At 43.6% G+C, this 26,699-nt stretch overlaps 1 protein-coding gene across 2 annotated transcripts in view; it reads left to right on the forward strand.

The window, feature by feature from the left end:
- The first annotated feature begins 6,019 nt into the window (after positions 1 to 6,019).
- Positions 6,020 to 26,699, forward strand: part of IGBP1 (immunoglobulin binding protein 1) — a 33,478-nt gene continuing 12,798 nt past the window's right edge. For both annotated transcript variants that reach the window (XR_002913006.2, XM_009234950.3), the window contains exons 1-6: positions 6,020 to 6,740; positions 6,913 to 7,325; positions 7,713 to 8,006; positions 19,788 to 19,983; positions 21,923 to 22,002; positions 23,350 to 23,462. Coding sequence is in view for 1 of the 2 variants with exons in the window: in XM_009234950.3 (XP_009233225.1) it covers positions 7,138 to 7,325; positions 7,713 to 8,006; positions 19,788 to 19,983; positions 21,923 to 22,002; positions 23,350 to 23,462 (871 nt within the window). In the remaining variant the exon portion in view is untranslated. The remainder of the gene's footprint in view (positions 6,741 to 6,912; positions 7,326 to 7,712; positions 8,007 to 19,787; positions 19,984 to 21,922; positions 22,003 to 23,349; positions 23,463 to 26,699) is intronic.

Here is a 26,699-nt window from a genome sequence, read left to right on the forward strand (position 1 = left end):
AATTATTATTAGGGCCTGAGTGCATATATAATATTTATTTATTTATTTATTTTTATTTATTTATTTTGAGATGGAGTCTCACTCTGTCACCCAAGCTGGAGGGCAGTGGCATGATATTGACTCACTGCAACCTCCGCCTCCTGGGTTCAAGCGATTCCCCTGCCTCAGCCTCCTGAATAGCTGGGACTACAGGTACACACCACCACACCTGGCTAATTTTTGTGTTTTCAGCATGTTGGCCATATGTAAATATGGCCATCATATTTAAATTCTATAATCGACCATGTGATGAAGAGTGCTACTGGTATAAATACTATTGAAAAATAATCTAGTTTAAAGCTAAGTGAGAGTTTTAGGGTTTGGGTGGTCTTTCAGTGTCATTTTGAGATGATGGTTTCCTGAAGTGGGTAAATAAATGTAGTAGTTGGAATGAGACTGGTAATGAAGGGCTCATGTGATGGAGGTTTTTATGTAGGTGAAGTAGGAGTTACTTTTGTAAATATTAGTCGAAGTAATAATAAGTGGAAAAGTTAAGGTAAAGGAGGAGAATATATGTATTACTTTTATTTGGAGTTGCACCAATCTTCTTGGCTCCTAAGGCCAATGAATAGCTTCTATCCTTTAAAAGCTGAGCCTTATGGTTAGATATGGGGACATGAATCAGCAGTTCTCGCATGCTTTCTTGGTAAATAAGAAGTTGGAGGCTTCTATTATTAGACTCACAATCTAATGTTTTGGTTCAACTGTATTTACAATATATGAAGCCCAAAATCATTTTGGGGTTCAGTGACAGGAAGAGGAGGGGTAAAAGATGTATGGACATTAAGGTGTTTTCTCATGTAAAGGAAGGTTTAGTGCTATTAATGTAATAGGTAAATATCCCTCATTGTGTTATAATTAATATATATATAGTGAATAGAGGGCTGTGATTAACATGTTAAATCCTATTAACACATACTGAAGTTACATCAGGAGAATGAAGCTATAGTTACAAAAAATTCTCCAATTTGGTTGATGGTTGTGGGGAGAGCGAGATTAGTAAGACTAGCTAAAAGCCATCACACGCCTATTAGGGGAGTGTTTGGAGACCTCAGTGCTGCTTGGCCCACTGGAGACCTCTGTGGCCGGCAATGCCCCTGCCTGGGCCTCACTCAGCCCTGGGCTCGCCACAGGAGGTACCCTGCTCACTTGGCCCAGGGGGCTGCACTTGGCTTGTGCTCCGGCCTGGATCCCCCACTCATTGTGGGATCCATGCTCATCCCTCAGCTGGGTCAAGTGTGCCACGACCTGCTTCCACCTTGGGCTCAGGCGTCTGGATGAAGGGATTGTGGTGGCGCCTGAACAGGGATGCCAGTGACCTCGAAGCCCTAAAGGGGGTGTTGCAGCATGCTAACAGCTCTTTCAGTCCCACTGCCCACAATCTGACAAAGGGGGGCATGTGGCGCCCAGTGGCTCCCTCTCCTGCTTGCACAGCAAGCCAGAGGGGAGTGCTACAGGGTTACAGTTCTGTTCGCACACACCACTCAGGGGGTCCCAAGTTCTTGTCCCACATCCAAGAAGAATGAGGTTATGCTGACAGCCAGTGGGTGAGCAAGGCAAACTGAGTGATGAAACAGCTCTCAGTGGAGAGGGGGACCCAAGTTGGGCAGCCCTTTTACCCAAAGTCAGGTAGGCTCCCCACAACCTGCAGGCGGGTAGTCCCAAAGTGTGAATGAGTCTGGGGCTTTTATGGACTCAGAATGGGGAAGTGTGTGCTGATTAGTTTATGAGTGTTCAAAAAAAAGGCTAAAAAAAAGACACCACTCAAAGATGGGCACAACGGTGTAAAAAACCAATTAGGGAAGGGTAGGTATATGTAAAATAGGTGAAGGGTGGTGATCAATCAGAGGAAAGCATGCCAAACAGGAAGAGAGGTTCTCAATCCAGTCTGTGGATTTATTTGAGACTTGTAGCTTGGTTTTCAGGCTTTAAACTGTCTTTGGTTTGAAGGTCAGGTTTCACAGGGGAAACCTGTGAAAAGCCCCTGTCTGCCTAGGGATTTGTCTGCCTCCTGCTGCTATCATCAGGCTAATAGTATTGTTCAACTATGGATTCGTTCATAATTTGAGTTTGCAAGGCAAAACAGTATAGATGATGTGAGTCCATGGGCAATTATTAGGACAACTGCACCTATAAAACTTCAGGGTATTTGGATGAGTATGGTTACAGTAAAAAGCGCCATGTGGCTGCTTACAGAAGAATAGGCAATGAGATACAGAACAGTTAAGGGGAACTATAATCTTGTAACAGGGTCTACATGATTTTGAAGCAGTAGGCAGCAAACAACTATGAGGAAGTGGGTCAGAGGGCAAGCTGACCTCATGATTCATGCTGAATTTACTGCCAGCTTGGTTTATTTTTTTTCTCTCCCTCCCTTCTTCCCTGATTAATTTTATGAAGTTTATAGGGATTGTTTCAATTGAAGCTTATACAGCAACCTGAACTACAGAAAGGAATAGGGGCTTGGGGCTTCCTGGGGGCTGGTGGCAACACAAGAGTTATGGGAGAGGAAGGGAAGGAAATGTGTGGTAACAGAGGTTGTCTTGTTATGCAGATAAAAAGTCTTTCAGGTAATAAAAGTTGTCTCAAAGCAGCCCTCAGAAGAATAGGTGATTGTCTGGGTGTGGTGTCAGCCTCTGATCTCCTCTCAAAGCAGCCCTCAGAAGAATAGGTGATTGTCTGGGTGTGGTGTCAGCCTCCGATCTCCTCTCCTGTGATTCAAGTTAATCTTCCCTGGTTGGTAAGATTCCTAGAGAGGGGATTCATGACAATTACATTCCTTTTGGAGGAGCCGGCTTTAGGCAGATAAGGGGAGCTCAGAGACAGCCTCTGCCTGTATCCACTGTTCCCCAAGTGCCCTTGGTTCAAATAATCAGCATACCAAAGTGGCATATTTTGGGGTGGCATCTCCTGAACTCCTTCACATGTAAAGTACTTAGCATCATCACTTGGCAGGATATGAGCACTCAGAGAAGGTTAGGTATTATTATGATACAAAGTTATTCATTTAACATTGAGTCTCTCCTACCTAATGGGTGGCAGGTTCTGTGCTAAAGTGAACAAAGATGAGTAAGACACTCTCCCTGGCCTTAAAGAGCTCTCAGTTTAGTGAGAGACTGGTGTGGATAAATATAACCACAGTACAGTACTATCACGGGGGATGAATCAAATGCTATAAGAGCTAAGGAGGCAGCCTCGCCTACAGGGGAAAATAAGGAAGTGCTTCCCAGAGGAAGTGATCTTTGAGCCAAGTTATGAGTAATGAATAGAAATTTGCCAGGCACAGACAAGGAAGATGACATTCCAGGCAGAAGGTACCACCTATGTGAATGCATGAAGGCCTAAGAGAACATGATAGGTTTGGAGAACTAGGAGAGTTTGCTAAAGGTTCAGCTTAGGATCCACGAAGGAACAAAATGAAAAGGATGTCAGCAGGCAGATTAGAAAGGATCTTGAAGTCATGTTATTGAGTTTGACCTTTAACAGAATGCCCCTCCGGGCCAAAGTTATTCTCTCCATTCTTCTAACACCTTGAACACACCTTTATCAAAATATTTATCAAATTAACATTTGATTATTTGTTTACCTGTCTCTTCCATGAAACTATGGACCCCTTAAGAGCTTAAACCTTGGGTAGTGTTCGAATTCTCAATGCCTAGCATTCAGGTAGCACACAACATGTATGGAAAGAGTAAAGGAAGGAATTTCTCCAAGGTCACACAGCTATTCAGTAGCAGAGTTGGGTTAAAGGGATCCTCCCACCTCAGCCTCCCAAAGTGTTGGGATTATAGGCGTGAGCCATTGCACCTGGCCAGATTAATGCTTTTTATATTGTGTTACTTAGAGGCCTTGAGTCCCTCACCTGGAGTGCCACTCACTGAGCAGGTTGAGGAAGATGGGCCAGTGGCTAAGTTGGCAGGCTTCTTTGTATCCTCTTCAAATACATCAGTGCTTTTAGAAATTACAGGCTCTCTAAAACTTGTTTTGGAAAAATAATTATGCTACTACAAAAAGTTTAAGTACCATTATACTTTCATGATTGCTAAGTGCCCTAAACTAGGATTTTAAAAAGTCTCCCATGCACAACAGGAGTTTAATATGATAAAGTGTTTACACACAAAACACAGCAAACGACTCGTTTTTATTATTCCTTTTTTTCTTTCTTTTTTTTGAGACAGAGTCTCGCTCTGTTGCCCAGGCTGGAGTGCAGTGGTATGATCTCAGCTCACTGCAGCCTCTGCCTCCCGGCTCACTGCCTCAGCCTCCAGAGTAGCTGGGGTTACCGGCCCGCGCCACCATGCCCAGCTAATTTTTGTATGTTTAGTAGAGACAGGGTTTCACCATGTTGGCCAGGCTGGTCTTGAACTCCTGACCTCAGGTGAGCTGCCCGCCTCTGCCTCCCAAAGTGCTGGGATTACAGGCATGAGCTACCACGCCCGGCCATTATTCCTTTTTTTCTAACCACTTTTAAATCTTGGTATTCTTTCAAAATAAGATGAAATGCAATGCTTAAAATGACAATTCTAATATATAACAGGCACTCTGAAAGTAATTGGCATCCGCCATAAAGACTGTCATTTTGGCTGGGCACAGTGAATCACGTCTGTAATCCCAACACTTTGGGACGGTGAAGTGGGTGGATCGCTTGACCTCAGGAATTTGAGATCAGCCTGGGCAACATTGCGAAACCCCGCCTCTACAAAAAAATACAAAAATTAGCCAGGAGTGGTGGCTTGCACCTGTAGTCCTAGCTAGTTGGGGGGCTTGAGGGTAGAGGATTACTTGAGTCCAGGAGGTGGAGTTTGCAGTGAGCCAAGATCGTGCCAATGCACTCCAGCACTCCAGCCTGGGTGGCAGAGTGAAACCCTATCTCCAAAAAAAAAAAAAGACTAATTTTGAAAGCCATAAAAAATGGCTTACAAAGTTTAAGACCAAATTAAGATTGTGCATATTTTTTTCCTCTTAAGTAACAGTAAAGACATGTTTTAATCCAAGCAAATGCAGAGAAGCAAATTATCTTTACTCTCACAATTACTACATTTCTAAGTCTCCTCCACAAGTGCTATCTTTCTCTTCTTTATATTCCCTGCCAAGCCTGACCCTGAAAGGTCAGTTTACTAGAGGTGCCAGATAAACCAAATAGGTAATTCGCCAAAGCCTCACTTCCTTCTTAGTTTATAAAGCAGGGGTTGCAAGGGAAGGTTTATTAGAATCACCTGGGAAGCTTTTTCAACCTACATGTGTGCCACAGTCTCCTTTCCCTCTTAGGAAGCACTGTTCTAGTTTGGGGCTTCAATCTGTCCCACATTAAAGGTCTTCATCTTTCTAAATCCTACCCAACTGAAGGCTAATGGAGTAGAAACAATTGAACTCAGAAGTCACTGACTTTGTCACAAACTGGCTGGGCAAGTCCCTTAACCTTTCTGGTCTCAAGTTTTTCCTCCGATTTTGGGGGTTCCCTTTAAACTTTGACATTCTTCTATGTAACTGCATGTCATGTCTAAAAAGCCTTCTGAACTACTCCTAGCATGGAATGACTTGCCCTTTCTTGGTTTTCCAACAGCCTGTGCAATACAACATATCACCTATTTTATACTGTCCTATATTGCCCTCTAGTTGTTTTTTAATGAAGCTTTTTTTCTTCTCAACGATATGTAGTTTAAAATACTAGTTTAAAAGTTTATTTTCAGGGGTAGACAGTGTGCCTGCTACTTAAATCTCCCAGGACAATTCAGGCTGCGTCTTAAGGTAATCAGTATGTATTTATATTGCTTTGTTCAAAACAATGGCGTCCCTTCTTTGAAGTCCTGAAATTATATTTTCCATCAGTTCTGTCCAGTAGAAATATAATGGGAGCTACAAATATAGTTTTAAATTATCTGGCAGGCACATTTACAAAGTGAAAAGAAACAAGTACAATTAATTCTAATAATATATTTAATCCAACATATCCAAAAGACTATCACTTCAACATGTAGTCCATGTAAAAAGTATTTACATTTTTCATTCTTTTTTTTTAATGTCTTTGAAATCTGGGGTGTTTTTTACACTTGCAGCACATCTCGATTCAAAATAGCCACTTTCAAGTGCTTAGTAACCACATGTAGCTAGTAACTACCTACTGAACAATGCTGTTCTGCATAAGTTGGCTGCTTTCCAAACTGATCACTTTTTTTTTATTCAGATAACGACTGATACTGAGTACTCAGGCTAGCCAGAGTGGTGCAAAGATGAGTCAAATTCATTCTGATAAGAGAGATTTGTAAGTCACTAGCAATTATACAGCGTGGTAGGTGCCATGATAGACATGCATAGAAGAAACCCAGACTTGACGGCTGAAGGGCACAGGGTGGAAGGCGGTAGGGAGACAAGGAAGGTTGCACAGAAATAACATTTGACGTAGGAACTAAGTGCACGAAGGGAAGCCGGCTGTGCGGTGACCGGAGTTGCAGGTTACCAATCTTGCTGACGGGGGCTCCACCGGACGCCAGCCTACGGGTCATAGACGTGTGTGGGGTGAAGGGGGAAGAGGACGGGAGAGGATTGGCTGGGAGGAACCCGGAGCTCCATCTGGTGGGTGGACGGAAGCCGCAGCGGGGCGCTACTTGCACTTCGCGCTCAAGCGACCGGATCTTCAAACCGTGGGAGTGGTGCAGCGGCTGGAGTCCCTGGACTCCTCAACCTAGGGAGCTACTCGCGAGGTAAGGGGCGCGCCTGACCGGCTCCTAAAGCGCACTCGCTCGTCCGCACTCCTCGCGCTCCGAATTCAGCCTCGCCTCACCCGGGCTTCAGAGCCCACAGCCCCGTGTCGGCGACGAGGAGCTCATGGTAAAACAGCGCCTAGGGTTTTGCTTGTTTGTTTGCTTTTAACAGATGCCTACGACTTGTAACGGGCTGCGTGGTAAAATGAGTCTACGGAAACGGTTGCCAGGGCCGGCTAACAGCGGCTCCCGGAAGTCCTTTGATGCTTTGTTAACAGTGAAGCTACTGGACCAATGAGGTGCCTCTTCCGGTTTTGTCCGTGCTCGCCTAGTTCTTCTTTATCAAGGTTGCCTTTGACCCCGGAAAAGAGATCTTCCGGGTTCCTTTCTCCCCAAAATGGCTGCTGAGGACGAGTTACAGCTGCCGCGGCTCCCCGAGCTGTTCGAAACCGGTAAACAGTTACTGGACGAAGTAGAAGTAGCGACTGAACCCGCCGGTTCCCGGATAGTCCAGGAGAAGGTGTTCAAGGGCCTGGACCTCCTTGAGAAGGCTGCCGAAATGTTATCGCAGCTCGACTTGTTCAGGTATGGGGGAAGATAGTAATAATGGCTGAGAACGAAGGTAATAATGGTTACCAAGGGTGGAGCCATTGCGCCTGAGTGGAGGGAACCTTTAGTAGTGAGAACGTTTGGTTCCTACTTACCACTGCGATCTTGTGTACATTGTTTACATTCCCCACTTCTCTTCCCAGATGGTTGATATTTCACGACTCTGCTTCCTAGCGTCTGCTGATTGCATAGGCATTGGGTATGAGCGCTCAGCCACTTTCATTGAGTGAAACTGGCCGCTGTTCCCCGTGCCTCCTCCCTCTGGTCCACTCCCAGCCCAGCCTCCCACTCCGTCCCCCAGAAAGCAAGGGCCACAATTTGAATGCCTAGTCAGGCTTCACTGCCTCCTTTTTGCTCTTCCAGCCGAAATGAAGATTTGGAAGAGATTGCTTCCACCGACCTGAAGTACCTTTTGGTGCCAGCGTTTCAAGGAGCCCTCACCATGAAACAAGTCAACCCCAGCAAGCGTCTAGATCATTTGCAACGGGCTCGAGAACACTTTATAAACTACTTAACCCAGTGCCATTGCTATCATGTGGCGGAGTTTGAGCTGCCCACAACCATGAACAACTCTGCTGAAAATCACACTGCCAATTCCTCCATGGCTTATCCTAGCCTCGTTGCTATGGCATCTCAAAGACAGGCTAAAATACAGAGGTGGGTCAATAGCTATAATATGGGGGCTGCCCAATGGCAGTGCTTTTCGGGGGCATGCTTTCTTGGCGGGTGGTGAGGGGCCAGAATGGTGTGTGTCACTTTCTTGGTTCTTATTGAGCATAGGCCCTGGGGAGAGCAAACTTTCCTGAGTTTTTCAAGAAGCCTCTGCTTTTGTTGAGATGATTATACCTACTTATCAGACCCCTACTACCTTATGGTTGGCAACAGCAGCAATGTAGTTTAGCAGAGTGTCTCCCAACCTTTTCCACATCACATCATAGCAATGTTCATATGGTACAGTGGGGTAGATGTCTCTGAAAGGCAAAGCTAGGCCATTTTATGGTCCACTGATTGAGGAGCTCTGTTCAGACTACTGGAGTAGATGTGTAACATCCTGAACTGATCTTAGTCCTGGCACAGCTTCATCGTGTGACCTTGGAAAAGTTGCTTACTTTCTTAGGTTTTGTTGTTGTTGTTGTTTGTTTTTTAAACAACATTTAATGGGTGGTCACGATGTCTAGGAACTATGCTAGGCACTGGGGATACAAACTGTATAGGTATTTGTGTATGAGTGGTCCCTGCCTTGGAGGAGCATACAATCTGGTGAGGAAAACGGGCATAGAAACAGAATATCAATATAAACTGATGTTATGGAGGGATGCACAAGGTACTATGAGAGCAGACAGGAAGGGCACCTAAACAAAGGGAGCAGGAGAGAGGAGAAAGCTCCCTGGAAGAGGTGACTCCTGTGCTGAGTTCTTTAAGGGTAAATAAGAATATCCAGAGGAAGAGGAGAGGAGGGCATTAGCCAGCAGAGTATGTAAAGCCTTAGTAAAGCCACAGAAGCATTAAAGAAACAGTGGTGGGTGGAGATGTGTAGACGGAAAACAGCAGCTATAAGCAATTAGTTGATGGTAGAACACAAAGAGGGTGGTGGTAAGGGGGAAAGAATGATACTGAAGAATGTTTTAGGGTCCACATCAAGGAGAGCCTGGGATGTGAGGAACGTGAAGAGAAACTTGTTGCTGAGAACTTGGTAAGGTGTTTGAATCCCAGCTCGATGACTGATTAATCACTGTGATTTTTGGTAAGTTATTTAATCTTTCAGTACCTTAATTTCCCCAGCTGCAAAATTCAGATAATAGTAGGTCCTTCTTCATAAAGTAGTTTATGAGGATTGAAAGAGAAATATATATAAAGCAGTTAGCACAATGTTTGACACAGTAAACACTCAAAGTCAACTATTATTATTTGTGGCTAAGAGTATGGGTCGTAGAGTCAGAGACCTGGGTTTGAGACCCAGCTTTACTTATAATCTGTTGGACTTTGGGGAAGTTATTTAATCTAACTGAGCCTCAGCTTTCCTCATATGTGAAATCTAAGTAATAATGGTACAGATGGTCCCCGATTTGCGATGGCGTGTCTTAGAATTTTTTAACTTTATGTTGGTGCAGAAGCAATACACAGGGGAACATCAATAAATTACATGAGTTATTCAACACTTTATTATAAAGTAGGCCTTGTGTTAGATGATTTTGCCCAACTGTAGGCTAATATAAGTGTTCTGAGCATGTTGAAGGTAAACTAGGCTAAGATATGATGTTCAATAAAGTGTATTAAATGCATTTTCAACTTACCATATTTTCCATTTATGATGGATTCATTGGGATGTAGCCCCATTGTAAGTTGAGACACATGTGTACCTATCTCAGGGTTAATAAGCACAAATGGGAAAAATTACATAAAACAGCACAATATCTGGCACGTGGTGAGTATTCTATAAATGTCAGCTGCTATTAGGTAGGACATGCCAAAGAGCTTACTCTGGTTGGTGACTGAGATCCACTGAAGAGTTCTGTTTCTTTTTTCTTTATTATTATTATTATTATTATTTTTATACAGAGTTTTGCTCTTGTCACCCAGGCTGGAGTGCAATGGTGCGATCTTGGCTCACTGCAACCTCCACCTCCTGGGTTTAAGCAGTTCTGCCTCTGCCTCTCGAGTAGCTGGGATTACAGGCACCTGCCACTACGCCCGGCTAATTTTTGTATTTTTAGTAGAGATGGGGTTTTGCCATGTTGGCCAGGCTGGTCTCGAACTCCTGGTCTCAGGTGATCTACCCACCTCGGGCTCCCAAAGTGCTGGGATTACAGGTGTGAGCCACTGCGCCCTGGCTGTTTCTTTTCAAATAGTAGCATGATCACATTTGCATTTTAGCTAGTACACTCTGACAGCAGTTAGGAAACATTGAGGGAAAAGATTAGACCCAGTTAAGTCACAAAGGTGACTAGGGTTTACTATTGCAATGGTAGAGGGATGGGGGAATATATTTAGGAGGATTGAATCTACAGGAAACCTGGTGATCAATTGGCTGTGGGAGGTGGGATAGAAGGAAGCAGCAAGGAAAGATGTCCATGTTTCTGATTTAGGTGGATGGCTGTGAAATTTATTGAGATGGGGAAAGAGGAAGAAGAGAAGATCGGGGAAGGGGAGAGTATGAATTTAGTATTGAAACATGTTGAGGTTAAGGTGCCTAGGAGATAAGTAGAGGTGTCTGTTAGTCTGAAGCTCAGAGGAGAGGCTTGGTCTAGAGAGCTGAAGATGATTCATTTATTCAGAAATATTTATTAATTCCTTCCTGTGTGCCAGGAGCTGTTCTAGGTGTTAGAGAACCAGATGAAGTCAGTGCTGCTATGGAGCTTTTATTCTGGTGGTAGAGACAAACAGTAAGCTAGTAAATAATGTAATTTCCGCTGGTAAGGACCATGAGGAATAATAAAGTTAGGGGATAGTGAGTGACTGAGGATATGGGCTAGACTGATAGGAAATGGAATTTAACATCCTGTCCTTTGTAAGAAGTTGCGGGCAGCCTGTCAGCAGATAATAGGTAGTTTAAACAGTGAGTTTGGTATCCAAATAATTATACAAAAAAAAAACTGCAAGAGAAAGATGAGGGAGTGGTCACATCTGGTTGGAGGGATGAAGAAAAGCTTTCAGAACATAATGGCATTTGACACCAGGCGCGGTGGCTCACGCCTGTAATCCCAACACTTCGGGAGGCTGAGGCGGGTGGATCACTTGAGGTCAGGAGTTCAAGACCAGCCTGGTCAACATGGCAAAACGCCATCTCTGCAAAAGAAAAAAAAAAAATTAGCCAGGGGTGGTTATGCACTCCTGTAATCCCAGGTACTCGGGAGGCTGAGGCAGCAGAATCGCCTGAGCCCGGGAGTCGGAGGCTGCAGTGAGCCGAGACTGTGCCATTGCACTCCAGCCTGGGTAATGGAATGAGACTGTGTCTCAAAAAAAAAGAATATAAATGGTATTTGAGATGAGTCTTAAAGGATGGTTAAAAATAGAAATTAGGCTGAGTGCGGTGGCTCATGCCTGTAATCCCAACTATTTGGGAGGCCAAGGCGGGAGGATTACTTGAGCCCAGGAGTTCAAGACCAGCCTAGGCAACAAAGTAAGACTCTGTTTGTACCAAAAAATAAAAATAAAAAATTAGCCAGGTGTGGTGGCACAGGCCTGTAGTCCCAGCTACTCAAGAGGCTGAGCTGAGCTGGGAGGATCACTTGAGCCCCTGGAGGTTGAGGCTGCAGTGAGCTGTGATCGCACCATTGTATTCCAGCCTAGGTGACAGAGCGAGACCCTGTCTCAAAAAAAAAAAAAAAGATTTTCCTGAATGTAAAAGTAATAGTGCTTATTGTAGAAAGTTTGCAAAACAGAAGAATATTTTTTAAATAAAAAATAAGCCTCAATCCTAGCACTCGTAGATGATCATTGTTAACTTTCTGATGTGTTTCCTTTCAGTTACATAGTTATTTAAGGTAATAAATTTGGAATGCTGTAACTATAGCTTTTTATCCTGTTTTTTTAACCTAATATTATACCATGAGCATTTCCTCGTGTCTTTTGAAACCATGATATTGAATGTTCCATGCTCTAGTTGTACCATAATTATTTAAACTAATCTGTTATTGTCAAATATTTAGACACTGGTTTTTTGCTATTCTGAGTAATGCTATAAACAAACATCTCTGAAAGCATCTGTCACTGTTTCCTTAGGGTAGATTTCTAGAGCTGGTGACTGGGTCAAAGTGTTTGAATATTTTGAGGCTCTTGATATGTGGTAAAAGTGTTGCTTTCTACAGTAACAGAGTTTCAGAATATGTTCCACTGCATTTGTCTTGGGTGTTAATACTTAGAAAATCCAATTGGGTGGCCGGGCGCGGTGGCTCACTTTGGGAGCCTGAGGCGGGTGGATCACCTGAGGTCAGGAGTTCGAGACCAGCCTGGCCAACATGGCAAAACCCCATCTCCACTAAAAATACAAAAATTAGTCAGGCATGGTTGTGGGTGCCTGTAATCTCAGATACTTGGGAGGCTGAGGCAGGAGAATTGCTGGAACCCAGGAGGTGGAGGTTGCAGTGAGCCGAGATCCACCATCGCACTCCAGCCTGGGCTGACAACAGGGAGACTCCATCTCAAAAAAAAAAAAAAAAAAAAAGAAAAAAAAAATCCAGTTGGGCAAACAGAAAGTATCTGTTGTTTTGATTTGCATTTCTTTGGCCTGCCGCTTTGAACGTTTTTCTTAAATGCCTGACAGATATCAACACTTAACTTTATACTAATGTCTCCCACATTCGTATCACTAGCCCAGACCCCTCCTGACCTTCAGACCCATACTTGCAACACCCTTCCTTCATGGGTGTTTCACAGACATGTCATACCTTGAACCCTTGGCTTTTTAACCCCCAAATGTGCCTCCTCACCCATCTCAGTAAGTGTACCACCATTGACTTAGGTTTTTAAACCAGAAACCTAGGATTTAGCTTCAATTCCTCCCTTTTTCTGAATTTTCACATCCAGTCCATCAGCAAAGGCCTGTCCATTCTAGCTACAAAAGGTATCTTCTATCCTTCTATTTCTCTCCATCTCTACTATCATACCTCAGTCTAGCTACCAACATTTCTCACCTGAGATAGACAAATCAGCTCCAAGGCCTTGTGTGATCTGCTGCCTGCCTCTTTTCAGTCTCACCATGTATCATTCTCCCCTCGTTCACTAGACTCCAGCCACAATGACCGTCTTTCAGTTCTTTGAATAGACCCAGCTCTGTTCCTCTATAGAATCTCTGTGTGTGCAGTTCTCTTTGCATGGAATGCTCTTCATATGGCTAATTCTTCATCCTCTAGGTCTCAGCTTAAATGTCACTCCTCAGGCCTTTCCAGATCAGTCTCTTTAAGTAGTTAGCAACTATTATTCTCTCTTTGCTTCATGTTTGTTTCCTTCTTGGCACTTTATGTGCAGTCATTTCATGTGTCTTTCTGAGTTTTGTCTCTCTCCCCTACTACAGTATATACTCTATGAGGGCACAAGCCATTTCTTGTTCACTATGTTATGCCTGCCATAGAGCTTGGCATATAGAAGCTCCTCAAGCAGTGCTTATTGTTGACAAGCAGGAGAAACAAGATGAACAAAAGCCCAAAGCCAGGGTATATTTAGGTATGTTCAAAGACTATATAATAGTCTGGTTTGGCAGAAGCTAAGAGGAGTATGGTTGCAGCTCTGCATGAAGAAGTGATGTGTATATAAAATACTGAAAAAGAAGAGAGGCAGAGGGAGAAATACAAGTTAGCATGTTATAATAGTACTTCAAATAGGAAGAAGTGATAAAAAATGAAGTTATAGCTATCAGAGATACTGCTTTTGCAAGAATAGTTTACATGGTTAGAAAGCAAATTACTCAGATCCTTATTTACTTTCCAGAAGTCCCCCAACCCATGCCTTTAGATACTGAGGCCATCTTACATAAAACACCTGAATGGTATGTCCTCTCTCTCAAAACCTGTTTCTTCATGTATGTCCTCTATTTCCCATACTTGAGGAGTATGAGTCTGCTTGAGTAACAGCACCTCCATCCTTTTGAGAGAAATAGAGAAGTGGACGCTGGGTAAGTAATGAGTCTAGTTTTGGATTTACTGAATTTAGGTCCTAAAGTGACTACTGGATAGTCATTTCCATAGACACATTTACTTGAAATGTGCAAGTAAAATTTATGAGACTGTTTTGTGACTGATGTGAAAAATTTAGGAGGCCTCTGCTTTCGTTGGTGTAGATGAGTTTGCCAAGGAAAAACATGTAGACAGAAAAAAAGTCAAGGATAAAACTTTGGGGCAAGTTAAGGGACAAGGAAGAGGAAGGAAGGAGCAATCAGAAACTCAGTAAGGTGGCCGGGCGCGGTCTCTCACGCCTGTAATCCCAGCACTTTGGGAGACAGAGGTGGGTAGATCACAAGGTCAGGAGTTCAAAACCAGCCTGGCCAAGATGGCGAAACCCCGTCTGTACTAAAAATACAAAAAAAATTTAGCTGGGCCTGGTGGTAGGCACCTGTAATCCCAGCTACTCGGGAGGCTGTGGCAGGAGAATCGCTTGAACCCGGGAGGCGGAGGTTGCAATGAGCCAAGATTGCGCCACTGCACTCTAGCCTGGGCAACAGAGCAGGACCCTGTTGCAAAAAAAAAAAAAAAGAAACTCAGTAAGGTACAGGTACTTATAGGAGCCTGGAAAAGAGAAAACAAATGTTATGTCCCCTTTGAAGCCTTTCCCTAATTATCTTCCCTCCCAGATACCATGGCATTTAGTTCATGTTACTTATCACAGTATAACTATCTGTCAGTCTCTAGACTTGAAACTCCTCAAGGTCAGAGACCTTGACTGATTGTATCTCAGTATAATAATTATATCATTGTATATAATTGCATCCCTTGGTGCTTAACCCAGTAATTGGATCATAGTGGGTACTTGGAGGTGTCTTTGGGAGAGACAGAGTGGTCATAAAAAAGATGGAAGCAAAATGCTGTAGCGGAAAAAGCCTAGACTTAGGATTCAGACCTGGGGTAACTAATCCAGTTTCTACCACTTAATAGATGTGGCATCATTTAGCAACCCCCCCAGCCTCAATTTCTTTATCAGCTAACAGTGTATTGCTGCTTACAAAGCACTTTGATGTGTGTTTTTCCATTTGATCCTTTTAACAACCCCATGAAATAGACATTCTTATCCCCATTTTAGAGATTAAAAAAAAGGGGGGGCTCTGAGAATTGAATTGCCCGAAGTTACATAGCTAGTAAGTGGCTAGGTTAGGATTTAAACCCAGGTCTTCAAATTCCCAGTTCTAGTATGATTCCCACTGTAGCACAGAAAAGAGAAGAGTAGGCCAGGTGTGGTGGCTCATTCCTGTAATCCCAGCACTTTGGGAGGCCAAGGTGGGCAGATTGTTTGAGTCTAGGAGTTCGAGACCAGCCTGGGCAATATGGTGAAACCCTGTCTCTACAAGAAATACAAAAATTAGCTGGGTGGTGGTGCACACCTGTAGTCCCAGCCACTCAGGAGGCTGAGGTTGGAGGATGGCTTGAGTCTGAGAGGTTGAGGCTGCAGTGAGCTGTGATCACACCACTGTACTCCAGCCTGGGTGACAGAGTAGACACCCTGTCTCAAAAATAAAGAGAAGAGTGATCATTTGAAAGGGTAGAAAAATGAGTTGAGGGAAAGTGTTTCTAAGACAGGGGAAAGGCACCAGTAGAGTGAAAAACTAGCTGCTAATGACCAGGAGGATGATCAATAAATAGAGTGAGGCCTGGAAGAATGTGTGGGGGGTACTAGATTGATAACAACAGTGGAGTGGTAAAGACGTTACCTTAGGTTGGGCACAGTGGCTTGTGCCTTTAATCGCAGCACTTTGGGAGGCTGAGGCAGGAGGGTCATTTGAGGCAGGAGTTCAAGATCAGCCTGGGCAACGTAGTGAGACCCCGTCTCTACAAAAACATTAAAAATTAGCTGGGCATGGTGATGTGCGCCTGTAGTCTTAGCTACTCGGTAGGCTGAGATGAGCGGATCACTTGAGCCCAGGAGCTGGAGGCCAAACTGAACTGTCATCACACTGCACTCCAGCCTGGGCAGCAAAGTGAGACCAAAACAAAAAAAAAAACAAAGATATTACCTTGGAAATGGCTTGGTAGAGACAGAATCAGCTCCTTAAAGACAACAGTAAAAGAGGAAGAGTGAAGTTATAGAGTGTTTTTTTTTTTTGAGACACAGTTTCGCTCTTGTTGCCCAGGCTGGAGTGCAGTGGCGCGATCTCGGCTCACTTCAAGCTCCGCTTCCCGGGTTCAAGCCATTCTCCCGCCTCAGCCTCCGAGTAGCTGGGACTACAGGCGCCCGCCACCAAACGCGACTAATTTTTTGTATTTTTAGTAGAGATGAAGTTTCACCGTGTTAGCCAGGATGGTCTCGATCTCCTGACCTTGTGATCCGTCCACCTCGGCCTCCCAAAGTGCTGGGATTACAGGCGTGAGCCACTGCGCCCAGCTGAGATGAGGTTTTTCCTTGTTGGTCAGGCCGGTCTCGAACTCCCGACCTCAGGCGATCCGCCTGCCTCGGCCTCCCAAAGTGCTGGGATTACAGGCGTGAGCCACCGTGCCCAGCCAGTTACAGAGATTTTATGGTGAAGAGGGAAATTGAATTCTATATTGGCTGGCCATCTGGTGAGTGTGATGGTGATAATAGTCTTCACAAAAGGTGAACAAAAGGATGGCTGAGCAAGAGTGACCACTCAGCCAAAGTTTGACAATAGTGATTTATGGTTGACCCATTTGATACAGGTTTCTAATTCCTTAACTCTCTTCAACAGCTTGGGAACAGAGAAAGGGAGTGGAAGTTGCCCAGGGTCAGAAGGGTTACAAGGATAGGGGATTCTAGGGTAACAGGGAGTATTTCCATGTAATGGCCCACCATGGGGAATACATAACAGTGATGAAGGTCTAAGACAGTGGTTTTCCATCTGTTCCTTGGAGCCCTAAAATTTCACTGCAATGCCTGGGTTTGGGGCGGGGAGGGTGTCGGCAGCCCTCCTGATTTAACCAAGGTAAATTTTAGTTGTTTATTAATTATGGGAGTTCCGTGGCGTCTCTCATTAGAAGAAAAGGTTCTTTTACTAAGACAAAACAGTTTTAAAAACACTGGCCCAAATGAACAAGTGTTGAGTTAGAAGTTTAAAAGATGATGAGCAGGCCAGGCGCGGTGGCTCACGCCTGGAATGCACTTGGAGAGGCTAAGGCAGGCAGATCATCTGATGTCAGGAGTTCGAGACCAGCCTGGCCAACATGGCAAAACCCCGTCTCTACTAAAAATACAAAAATTAGCTGGGTGTGGTGGTGCACACCTATAATCCCAGCTACTCGGGAGGCTGAGGCAGGAAATCACTTGAACCCGGGAGGTGGAGGTTGCAGTGAGCCGAAATTGTGCAGCTGCACTCCAGCCCCGGTGACAGAACAAGACTCTATCTCAAAAACAAACAAACAAGCAAAGATGATGAGCAAAGTCATAGAAGCTAGGAAGTAGAAGAAAAGGAAGGAGCAGAGTGCAGTAGTTAGGCCTTAAGCATGCAGAGAATGGGAAAAGAAACAAAAGAACCTTATTCAGAGGACTACTAGACTAACCCTGAATTTACCCTGAATTATATCACCCTAAGGTCCTCATACGTTATTTTTTTCCTGTGACTTAGGTACATCCAGGAAAGAGGGTTGGGGATAGGAGTGAGACTGGAATTAAACATTCTCAAGTAATATATCTGATAGCATTCATGAACTAGGAATTGTAGTTCTTTGTAGTGTTTTACTCAGAAAGTTGCTTAGGATGATGATGTGTCAGTTATTTGCAACATTATAGTAAATGTCCACTTGTTAGGTAAAAGGAACAGAACAGCCTAAACATTTTTATAATAGCCTTTTCAGAACAGTGGTTCTTGACTTTTTTTTTTTTTTTTTTGAGATGGAGTCTCACTCTGTTGCCAGGCTGGAGTGCAGTGGCACGATCTCGGCTCACTGCAACCTCTCACTCCCTGGTTCAAGCGATATTCCTGCCTCAGCCTCCTGAGTAGCTGGAATTACAAGCACCTGCCACCACATCCAGCTAATTTTTATATTTTTAGTAGAGATGGGGTTTCACCATGTTGGCCAGGGTGGTCTTGATCTCCTGACCTCATGATGCACCTGCTCAGCCTCCCAAAGTCCTGGGATTACAGGGCTGAGCCACTGTGCCCGGCCGGTTCTTGACTTTTCATGGGTCATGGACCCCTTGCCCCTTTGATAATTTGATAAAATCTATAAAAATTTCTCAGCCAAAAAAAAGAAGAAAGAAAAAGAAAGCATACAGGTAGAGTTCTGTATAAAATTTGAGGGAGTTCAAGGACCACCCCCACCACACTGAACTCTCTGTGGACTTCGGCTTAAGACCCCCTGATTTGGGTGAAGACCTACAGAGGAACATCTGATTCTGGAGAGTCTAAAGTGGGATTTCAAGCAGAGATATTTCAAGATACGTCTCTTGGAAATCTTGATGTTTTTCTTTGACTTCTCTCTTTCCTTCAGGCTCTTACATCCAATAAATCAACAAATCCTATCTATTTTATATTTTAAATATACCCACATCCCACTATCTCCATCACTACCTTCCTATTTCAGGTCACCATCTCTCACTTGGATTGTGGCTGTATCCTCTTAATTGCTTTCCCTGCTTATATCCTTGCCCCATAGCCCCCACAGCCCATACTCCACACAACAGCCAGAGTGGCCCATATTTTTAAAAGTCTTTTTATGTCACTCTATTCATGTCATGTATTCAAAAGCCTCCAGTGGCTTTCCCATTCAAAATACCATGATACTTGATATTTTGGTTATTGTGACCTACCAGGTTCTACACATTATGGCCCTGGCTATGTCTGACCTCATTTTCTATCACTCTTTTTTATCTCAGCCATACTGGCCACCTTGTTATTTCTCAGCCATGTCAGGCCAGGCACGCTTCCACCTCACAGTCCTCGTATTTGCTCTTCTTCCTTAGCATACTCTTACAGATATTGGCATAGTTATTTTCCTGAAGTCTTTGTTCACTGTCATCTCTTCAGAGAGGTCTCTTCTGACTACCTTGTATATAATAGTACCGCTACTTTTCCACCATCACTGTATGCATTTGACCTTACTTTTTGCTCTTTCATAGCACTTATCATGACCTAACTCATCTATTTCTTTTTGTCTACTCCCACTGGAATGAATGCTTCATGAGACCAAGGACTTTTATATGCTGCTGTGTCTCCAGCACTGAGAATGGTGCCTGTCACACAATAGGTACTCAGTAGATATTTGTCAGATGACATACTAGAATGCATCCTGAAAAAGAAAGGCAGCCAGGGTGGTTATGAGTCTTCAGATGATATAAGGATGAGCCAGAAGAGCTGGGAACGTTTTGCCCGGAAGAAAAAAAGAGTTGATCATTTTTTAGGCTGCTTCACAAGGCATTCCTGCATCAGTGGCAGGTAAATGACCCCTAAGATTCTATGATTTTTTTTTGAAGGTGTAATTCCCTAAATGGAAGCATCATAGGAAGCACTGTGTTGCGATACTAAGCACCCACCCTAGTAAAGGTCAGTATAATCAAATGACTAAGGTACTCATCTTCCCTAAAGGACTTGCTGAGATCCGGTTACTTCTGTATTTTTCTGGCTTCAGAAGGTACTCCTTAGCCCCTGCTGGACCCTTACTTGTCATCTGAGGGAACTGCCTGGTGGCTAACTCTGGGGTATAGAATCTATATCCCTGCCAAGGTGGAAATTGGCATGCTTACTACCCGATCATTTGCAAAGATAAAATCTTATTGAGGCCTTCTTTTGAAGGAATACCTCTTCATTTGTAAGTTCATGGGTAATGCTTTTCTGTGGAACAGATACAAGCAGAAGAAGGAGTTGGAGCATAGGTTGTCTGCAATGAAATCTGCTGTGGAAAGTGGTCAAGCAGATGATGAGCGTGTTCGTGAATATTATCTTCTTCACCTTCAGAGGTGGATTGATACCAGCTTAGAAGAGATTGAGAGCATTGACCAGGAAATAAAGATCCTGAGAGAAAGAGACTCTTCAAGAGAGGTAAGCCTGGCCAAAGAAAGTTACTGCCAGAGATTTGAGTATTCTACAGGAGATCAAATTAAGATCCTTTTAAGTCTCCATAAAATCACTGTTTTTATCAAGATGAGTATAGAAAGCCTGAAGGGTCACTAAGGTAGCTTTCTCTTTAATTTAATGTGCTCCCCAGTGCTTTTTAATCTGTAACACACTTGTAGTCATTTGTAATTTTGTGGTATACCATGGGGGACAGAAATGTCTCTGAAATAAAAATTGGTTTTGGTTGTGGAAAGCTGTGGCGGCTGAAGGAAGGCATAGGGAGTTAAACCTTTAAAATCTGTGCTAACTGGCCACCACGGTGGCTCATGCCTGTAATCCCAACACTTTGGAATGGCGAGGCGGGCAGGTCACTTGAGGCCCGGAGTTTGAGACCAGCCTGGCCAACATGGCGAAACCCCCTCTACTAAAAATAGCCGGGTGTGGTGGTGCGCGTCTGTGATCCCAGCTACTCGGGAGGCTGAGGCAGGAGAATTGCTTGAACCTGGGAGGCAGAGGTTGCAGTAAGCTGAGATCATGCCACTGCACTCCAGCCTGGGTGACAGAATGAGACTCCATCTCAAAAAAAAAAAAAAAAAAAAATTGTGCTGACTATAACGAAGGGGAAGAGAGGAAGAGGATGGGAATGGAGAAGAAAGGTAGAACTGGAGGAGAGGGAGAAAAGAGTAGGAAGAATCTGAAACAAAAGACCAGGGGGATATGCTTAGGTTGGAGGAGGAATTAGAATTTAACCTTGCCACAATGATGCACTGTCACACCTTTAGATTACCCACATAGGAGACACAGCAAGGACATTTCCATGCACAGAATGTCCAGTAAACTGGTAAAGAAACCTGGTGTAACAGCTTTGGCTGTCTTTGAACATAACCCTGTTTTGGAGCTGCTGCTTCAAAAGAATAGGCTCTGCTGCCACTTGTTCTTTGGTTCAGGACACAACATGAATTGGGTTGAATTTATCAGCAAGTCACAGGCATTTATTTAAGTCCTCAGAGAAACCTCTTCCTAATTTGATTTGTACTAATTAGCCCAAGAGCTCTTGCCTCAGGATAACATCAACCTAGTTCTTCATGTTAAGAGATCAAAGAATGAACAATTAGTATTCTAAGGTCATAAGGCCCCTTGAGCATGTCTAGATGAGTGCTTTTCAAGCATTTTGAGGCTGGACTTTCTGGGTCCTGCCCTGTCCCTTTCTTTGTGTGTGGGTTTTTTGTTTTTTCTTGTTCGTTTGTTTGTTGTAATCGTTGTGTTGTTGCTGTTTTAATGTGCCCTCATGTGGTATTGGAATTGGTTCTGAAAGTGATCGAGCTAGAACTAAGTGAGTACCTTTCCTTTAACCATCCTTTGTTTCAGCATGCCCCTAGAAAGCCAAGGTTCCTTGAAACTTTTCTATATACCTCTATATGGAAACTACTAACCAATCCTTCTCCCTTTCATTTAGGAACATTGACTTCTAAAGTACTGTAGAAGTTCTTGACAATTAAGTGCATAAGTACATTGGAAGAGGTTTTAGAAGAAGGGTCGTAGTGATTCAACTTTTTAACTGAAGGCCAGGCTGAAGAAAGGGGCTTCAAGTTCAGCTCAAGGGATTTAGTTGGAACATGAAAGAGGGCTTTGGAATCTCCTTCTTTGGACAGGGTATTTTAAAGCCAAGTAATTTTTTACTTCTAGTGACATGATTCCTGGGAGAACTTTCTCTTTCTTTCTTTTTTGCAAGGTACTCAGGCCCCCTTAGGAGAGCTAAGGAACCTCTACCTTTAGTGTTCTGCTGCTATATCTTAGAGACTGATAAGTAGAAAGTGAGTGAGTTTTGAATCCAGAGCTTTTCAAGCACCTGAAGACTTAAGAGCCCGTATGGTAGGTTGGGTAAAATGGCAAATTCACCTCTCATAATTAATTTCCTTCTTAGGCATCAACTTCTAACTCATCTCGCCAGGAGAGGCCTCCAGTGAAACCCTTCATTCTCACTCGGAACACGGCCCAAGCCAAGTAGGTAGTACTAGAAAGTGGTTTGCTTTGCAGCCCTCTGCTTTTATGGTTCAATGTGGCAGTTCATTAGTGACCCACAGACTGAGTGGTGTTGAAAAGTCATGATCTCGGGCAGGCAAGGTGGCTCGTGCCTGTAATCCCAGAACTTTGGAAGGCCAAGGCGGGCGGATCACCTGAGGTCGGGAGTTCGAGACCAGCCTGACTAACATGGAGAAACCCCGTCTCTACTAAAAATACAAAATTAGCCGGGCGTGGTGGCACATGCCTGTAATCCCGGCTACTAGGGAGGCTGAGGCAGGAGAATCACTTGAACCTGGGAGGGGGAGGTTGTGAGCCGAGATCGCGCCATTGCACTCCAGCCTGGGCAACAAGAGCGAGACTCTGTCTCAAAAAAAAAAAAAGTCATGATCTCACTTACGGAAGTTGTTCTTTTATCTAAGGGATATTATCTCTCCTGAAACTTTCTCCATGTCTGTCTTCCTCAGGCACTTCCTTCACAAACTCAAGCTTAAAAATAGGCACACATGGGCCGGACATGGTGGCTCACGCCTGTAATCCCAGCCCTTTGGGAGGCCAAGGCAGGTGGATCACCTGAGGTCAGGAGTTCGAGACCAGCCTGGCCAACATGGCAAAACCCCGTCTCTACTAAAAATAGAAAAATGAGCCAGGCGTATTGGCGGGCACCTGTAATCCCAGCTACTCGGGAGGCTGAGGCAGGAGAATCGCATGAACCCAGGAGGTGGAGGTTACAATGAGCTGAGATCACCCCACTACCCTCCAGCCTGGTCGACAGAGCGAGACTCCATCTCAAAAAAAAAAAAGGCACACATGTAAACAAGCAAATAAAACAAAAAGAAAATAATTGAATGGAGAATTGTATACTTTAAAGTTTTTTTTTTATTATTACATTATTGGCACTCTTCCTGCCTTCAGCTACGATTCTCAAGAGGACATACTTGCCTCCCTGTGATTTAATTCTGAGTTCTTGAGATACGTTTCCCTAGGGTGGCAGGAGTCTCCTTGTTTTCTGTACCTTTCAGAGTCACCAACTATAAATACCCATTCCACGGTGTCTTCACTGCTTTGTGGAGCATTGGCCTCTGGGATTGCTTAATGGGAGATGATCCTGGGCTATTTATCTTCTCATGAAAGCTCTTGACTTTAATGCCCCGTTCTGGATGCCTCTTTTTACATATCCTCCCATGAGTTTGTACAACTCCTCAGAAGTTGACTGGGTAGGGAACAAGGCTGAAACGGACACAGACTTTGTTGTTAAAGAGACTTTTTGTAGTATTGGTTTTTTTTTTTTCTTTTTTTTGTTTTCTAAATGCAGTGTAATTTTTGCAGAGTATTTGGAGCTGGTTATCCAAGTCTGGCAACTATGACGGTGAGTGACTGGTATGAGCAACATCGGAAATATGGAGCATTACCGGATCAGGGAATAGCCAAGGCAGCACCAGGTATGATGGGGTAGGAGGGAAATAGTTGTACCACTGGTCTTTTACTCCCTGGCAATTAAGTTCTTACCAAGTATAGTTGCCCTTTAGGAGCAGAAATAGTGGGGACAAAGATTCTGAGTAATAGATTCTAGACAGTATTATGTTTATTATTAAATAGCAAATGGTTATGGGAGGATGGGGACAGTGATAGCATAGTTTGTAAATCTCTCCAAATGTCATGACATAAAAACAGAGCAGCTGTGTGGAAAACTCAATCTATGGATAGCAGTTCCGCATCTGGTAATGGCAGAGTAGGTTGTATCAGGCTAGCCCCACATACAGGATAACAATTACAAACTGAACAAAATATTTTAAAAACCAACTACCTGAAGGTACTGGAAAGTCACCAAAAGCAGGTGTAAGCTGAAGGGCAGTGAACACTTAGAAGGAGGAAATTATACTTGGAATTCCTTGAGGGCAGGGACTTTGACTTACTGTACCTTTAGTGCCCAACTTGGTAATTGGATCATAGTGGGTACTTGGAATGGTCTTTAGAAGGGGAAGATGAAGAGGGTGGCCATCAAAAAGGTGGAAGCAATAGGGTATAACAGAAAAAGTATGGACAGACCTTGGTGAACAGTCCAACTCCTGTCACTTTTTTTTTTTTTTGAGACGAAGTCTCGCTCTTGTCCCCCAGGCTGGAGTGCAATGGCGCAATCTTGGCCCACTGCAACCTACGCCTCCTGGGTTCAAGCAATTCTCCTGCCTCAGCCTCCCGAGTAGCTGGGATTACAGGCACCTGCCACCACTCCTGGCTAATTTTTGTATTTTTAGTAGAGACGGGGTTTCACCATGTTGGCCAGGCTGTTCTCGAACTCCTGACCTCAGGTGATCGGCCCACCTCGGCCTCCCAAAGTGCTGGGATTACAGGTGTGAACCCCCGCGCCTGGCCCTCCTGTCACTTAATAGATGGAATATCTTAGTCCCTCTGAGCTTCAGTTTCCTTATCTCATATATTATCCCATTTGATCCTTTTTAAAAAGGAAAAATAGAGACAGGGTCTCACTGTGTTTTCCAAGCTGGTCTCAAACTCCTGGGCTCAAGCAATCCTCCTGCCTCAGCCTCCCAAAGCATTGGGATTACAGGCATCAGCCACCGCGCTCAGCTTCATTTGATCCTCTTAACAACTTCATGAAGCAGACATTCTTATTTTCATTTCAAGATGAGAAAGTGCTCTGGGACAAATAGGTGAAAACAAAAAGAAAAAAAAATAAAAATAAATAAGATGCGCTGGGCACAGTGGCTCACACCTGTAGTCCCAGCACTTTGGGAGGCCGAGGCAGGTGGATTGTTTGAGCTCAGGAATTCAAGACCAGCCTGAGCAATATGGCGAAACCCTGTCTCTACCAAAAATACAAAAACCAGCCGAGCGTAGTGGTATGCACCTGTAGTCCCATCTACTCGGGAGGCTGAGGTGGTAGGATCATGTGAGCCCGGGAGGCAGAAGTTGTAGTGAGCCAAGATCACGCCACTGCACTCCAGCCTGGGTGACAGAGTGAGACCCTGTCTCAAATAAATAAATAAAATGAGGAAGTAGTCACTGAGAACTGACTTTAAAGTGGCCTGGCTAGGATTTAAAATCAGACCTTCAAATTCCCAGGTTCAGTTCTGTTTCTACTATAGCACCAAAAAGAGAAGAGTGGTAATTTGAAAGGATTAGCTTTTCACCTGTGGGCAGACTGCAGTTACTATGATGTAACTGCATGTAACTTGGATAGGAACTTGCAGTCTTACTGTTTGAGGAATGAGAGAACTGAGATCAGGGTGAACAGCAACTGAAAAATGAAGGAGGATATCCCAGAAAAGAGAGAACCACAGAGAAGATGCCCTGATTCTGTATATAAACCCTACCGAAATCTCTGGCTGACTATGCATGCACAGAATGGACTCTTAAGCACCTCAACTAAGGCTAAAATAACTGAATGGAGAATTCATCTGTTGCCCAATGCAAGGGAGATAGAATTTGGTATTTTGGTTTTAGACGAGTTAATTGCCTGCTAAAATGAAAAATCAGTACTCTTTAGAGGAATGAAACAGAATTCAGAATCTCTACAATATATCATTTATCACGTTTAGAATTCAATCCTAAGCTATTAGACGTGAAAAAAACAAACAGGAAAATATGACTCATAATTCAAAAGAAAAGGCAATCAATGGATACCAACCCCAAGATAACTCAGATGTTGGAATTAGCAGACAGGGACTTTAAAGCAGCTATTATTTTTATCCTCAAGGGCAGAGAGCAAAATATGTTTGTAATTAATGAAAAGATAAGAAATCTCAGCAGAGAAATAGAAACTATACACACAAATTCTGGAATGGAAAAATACAATATCTGAAAATGTAAAGTCACTGGATGAGCTTAATACCAGATTGTTGCTGACTGAAGAGCGTGTCGGTTAACTTGGAGATCAATAGAAATTATCCAATTTGAAAAAAAGATTGAATAAAAGTAAGCAGTATCTCAGTGGCCTGCGGAATTATGTACAAAGGTCTCATGTATGTGCAATTGGAATGCCAGTACCAGAGGAGAAAGAAGGGAACAGAAAAACTTGAAGAAATGATGGCTAAAGATTTCCCAAGATTCAGGAATGTCAGCAAACCCCAACAGTTTAAATACAAAGAAAATCACACATAGGCACATTATAGTCAAACAGCAGAACACCAAAGAGAAAGAGGAAATTTTGAAATCATCCAAAGATAAAGCACACGTTACAAATAGGAGAACAAGGATATACATTATTGCTGAATTTCCATTAAAAACTGTGGGCGCCAGAGATGGTGGAACAGTTTCAAAGTGGTGGGGGGAGGAACCTGTCAACATAGAATTTTATACCTAGTGAAAAATATCCATAAAATGAAGATGAAATTAAGACATTTTCAGATAAATGAGAGCTAAAAGAATTCTTCACCAGAAAATTGGCATTAGAGAAATGCTGAAGGAAATTCCTCAGGCTGAGGGGAATGGTATCAGATAGAAATGTAAACATTCAAGTAGTGAAGAGCAGCAGAAATGGTAATTATGTGGGTAAATACAAAGGACTATCTCCCTCAACCCAGTTTTTAAAAACTATACGTAGCTTCTCAAAGCAAAAATTACAATATTGACTTGTGAGGTTTATAATGTATTAGGTGTAATATATGTGACAGCCATCGCAAAAAGGACAGGGTAAATGGAACTATTTTGTTTGTGAGATT

The sequence above is a fragment of the Pongo abelii genome, chromosome X, assembly GCF_028885655.2.
Source record: "Pongo abelii isolate AG06213 chromosome X, NHGRI_mPonAbe1-v2.0_pri, whole genome shotgun sequence".
NCBI lineage: Eukaryota > Metazoa > Chordata > Mammalia > Primates > Hominidae > Pongo > Pongo abelii.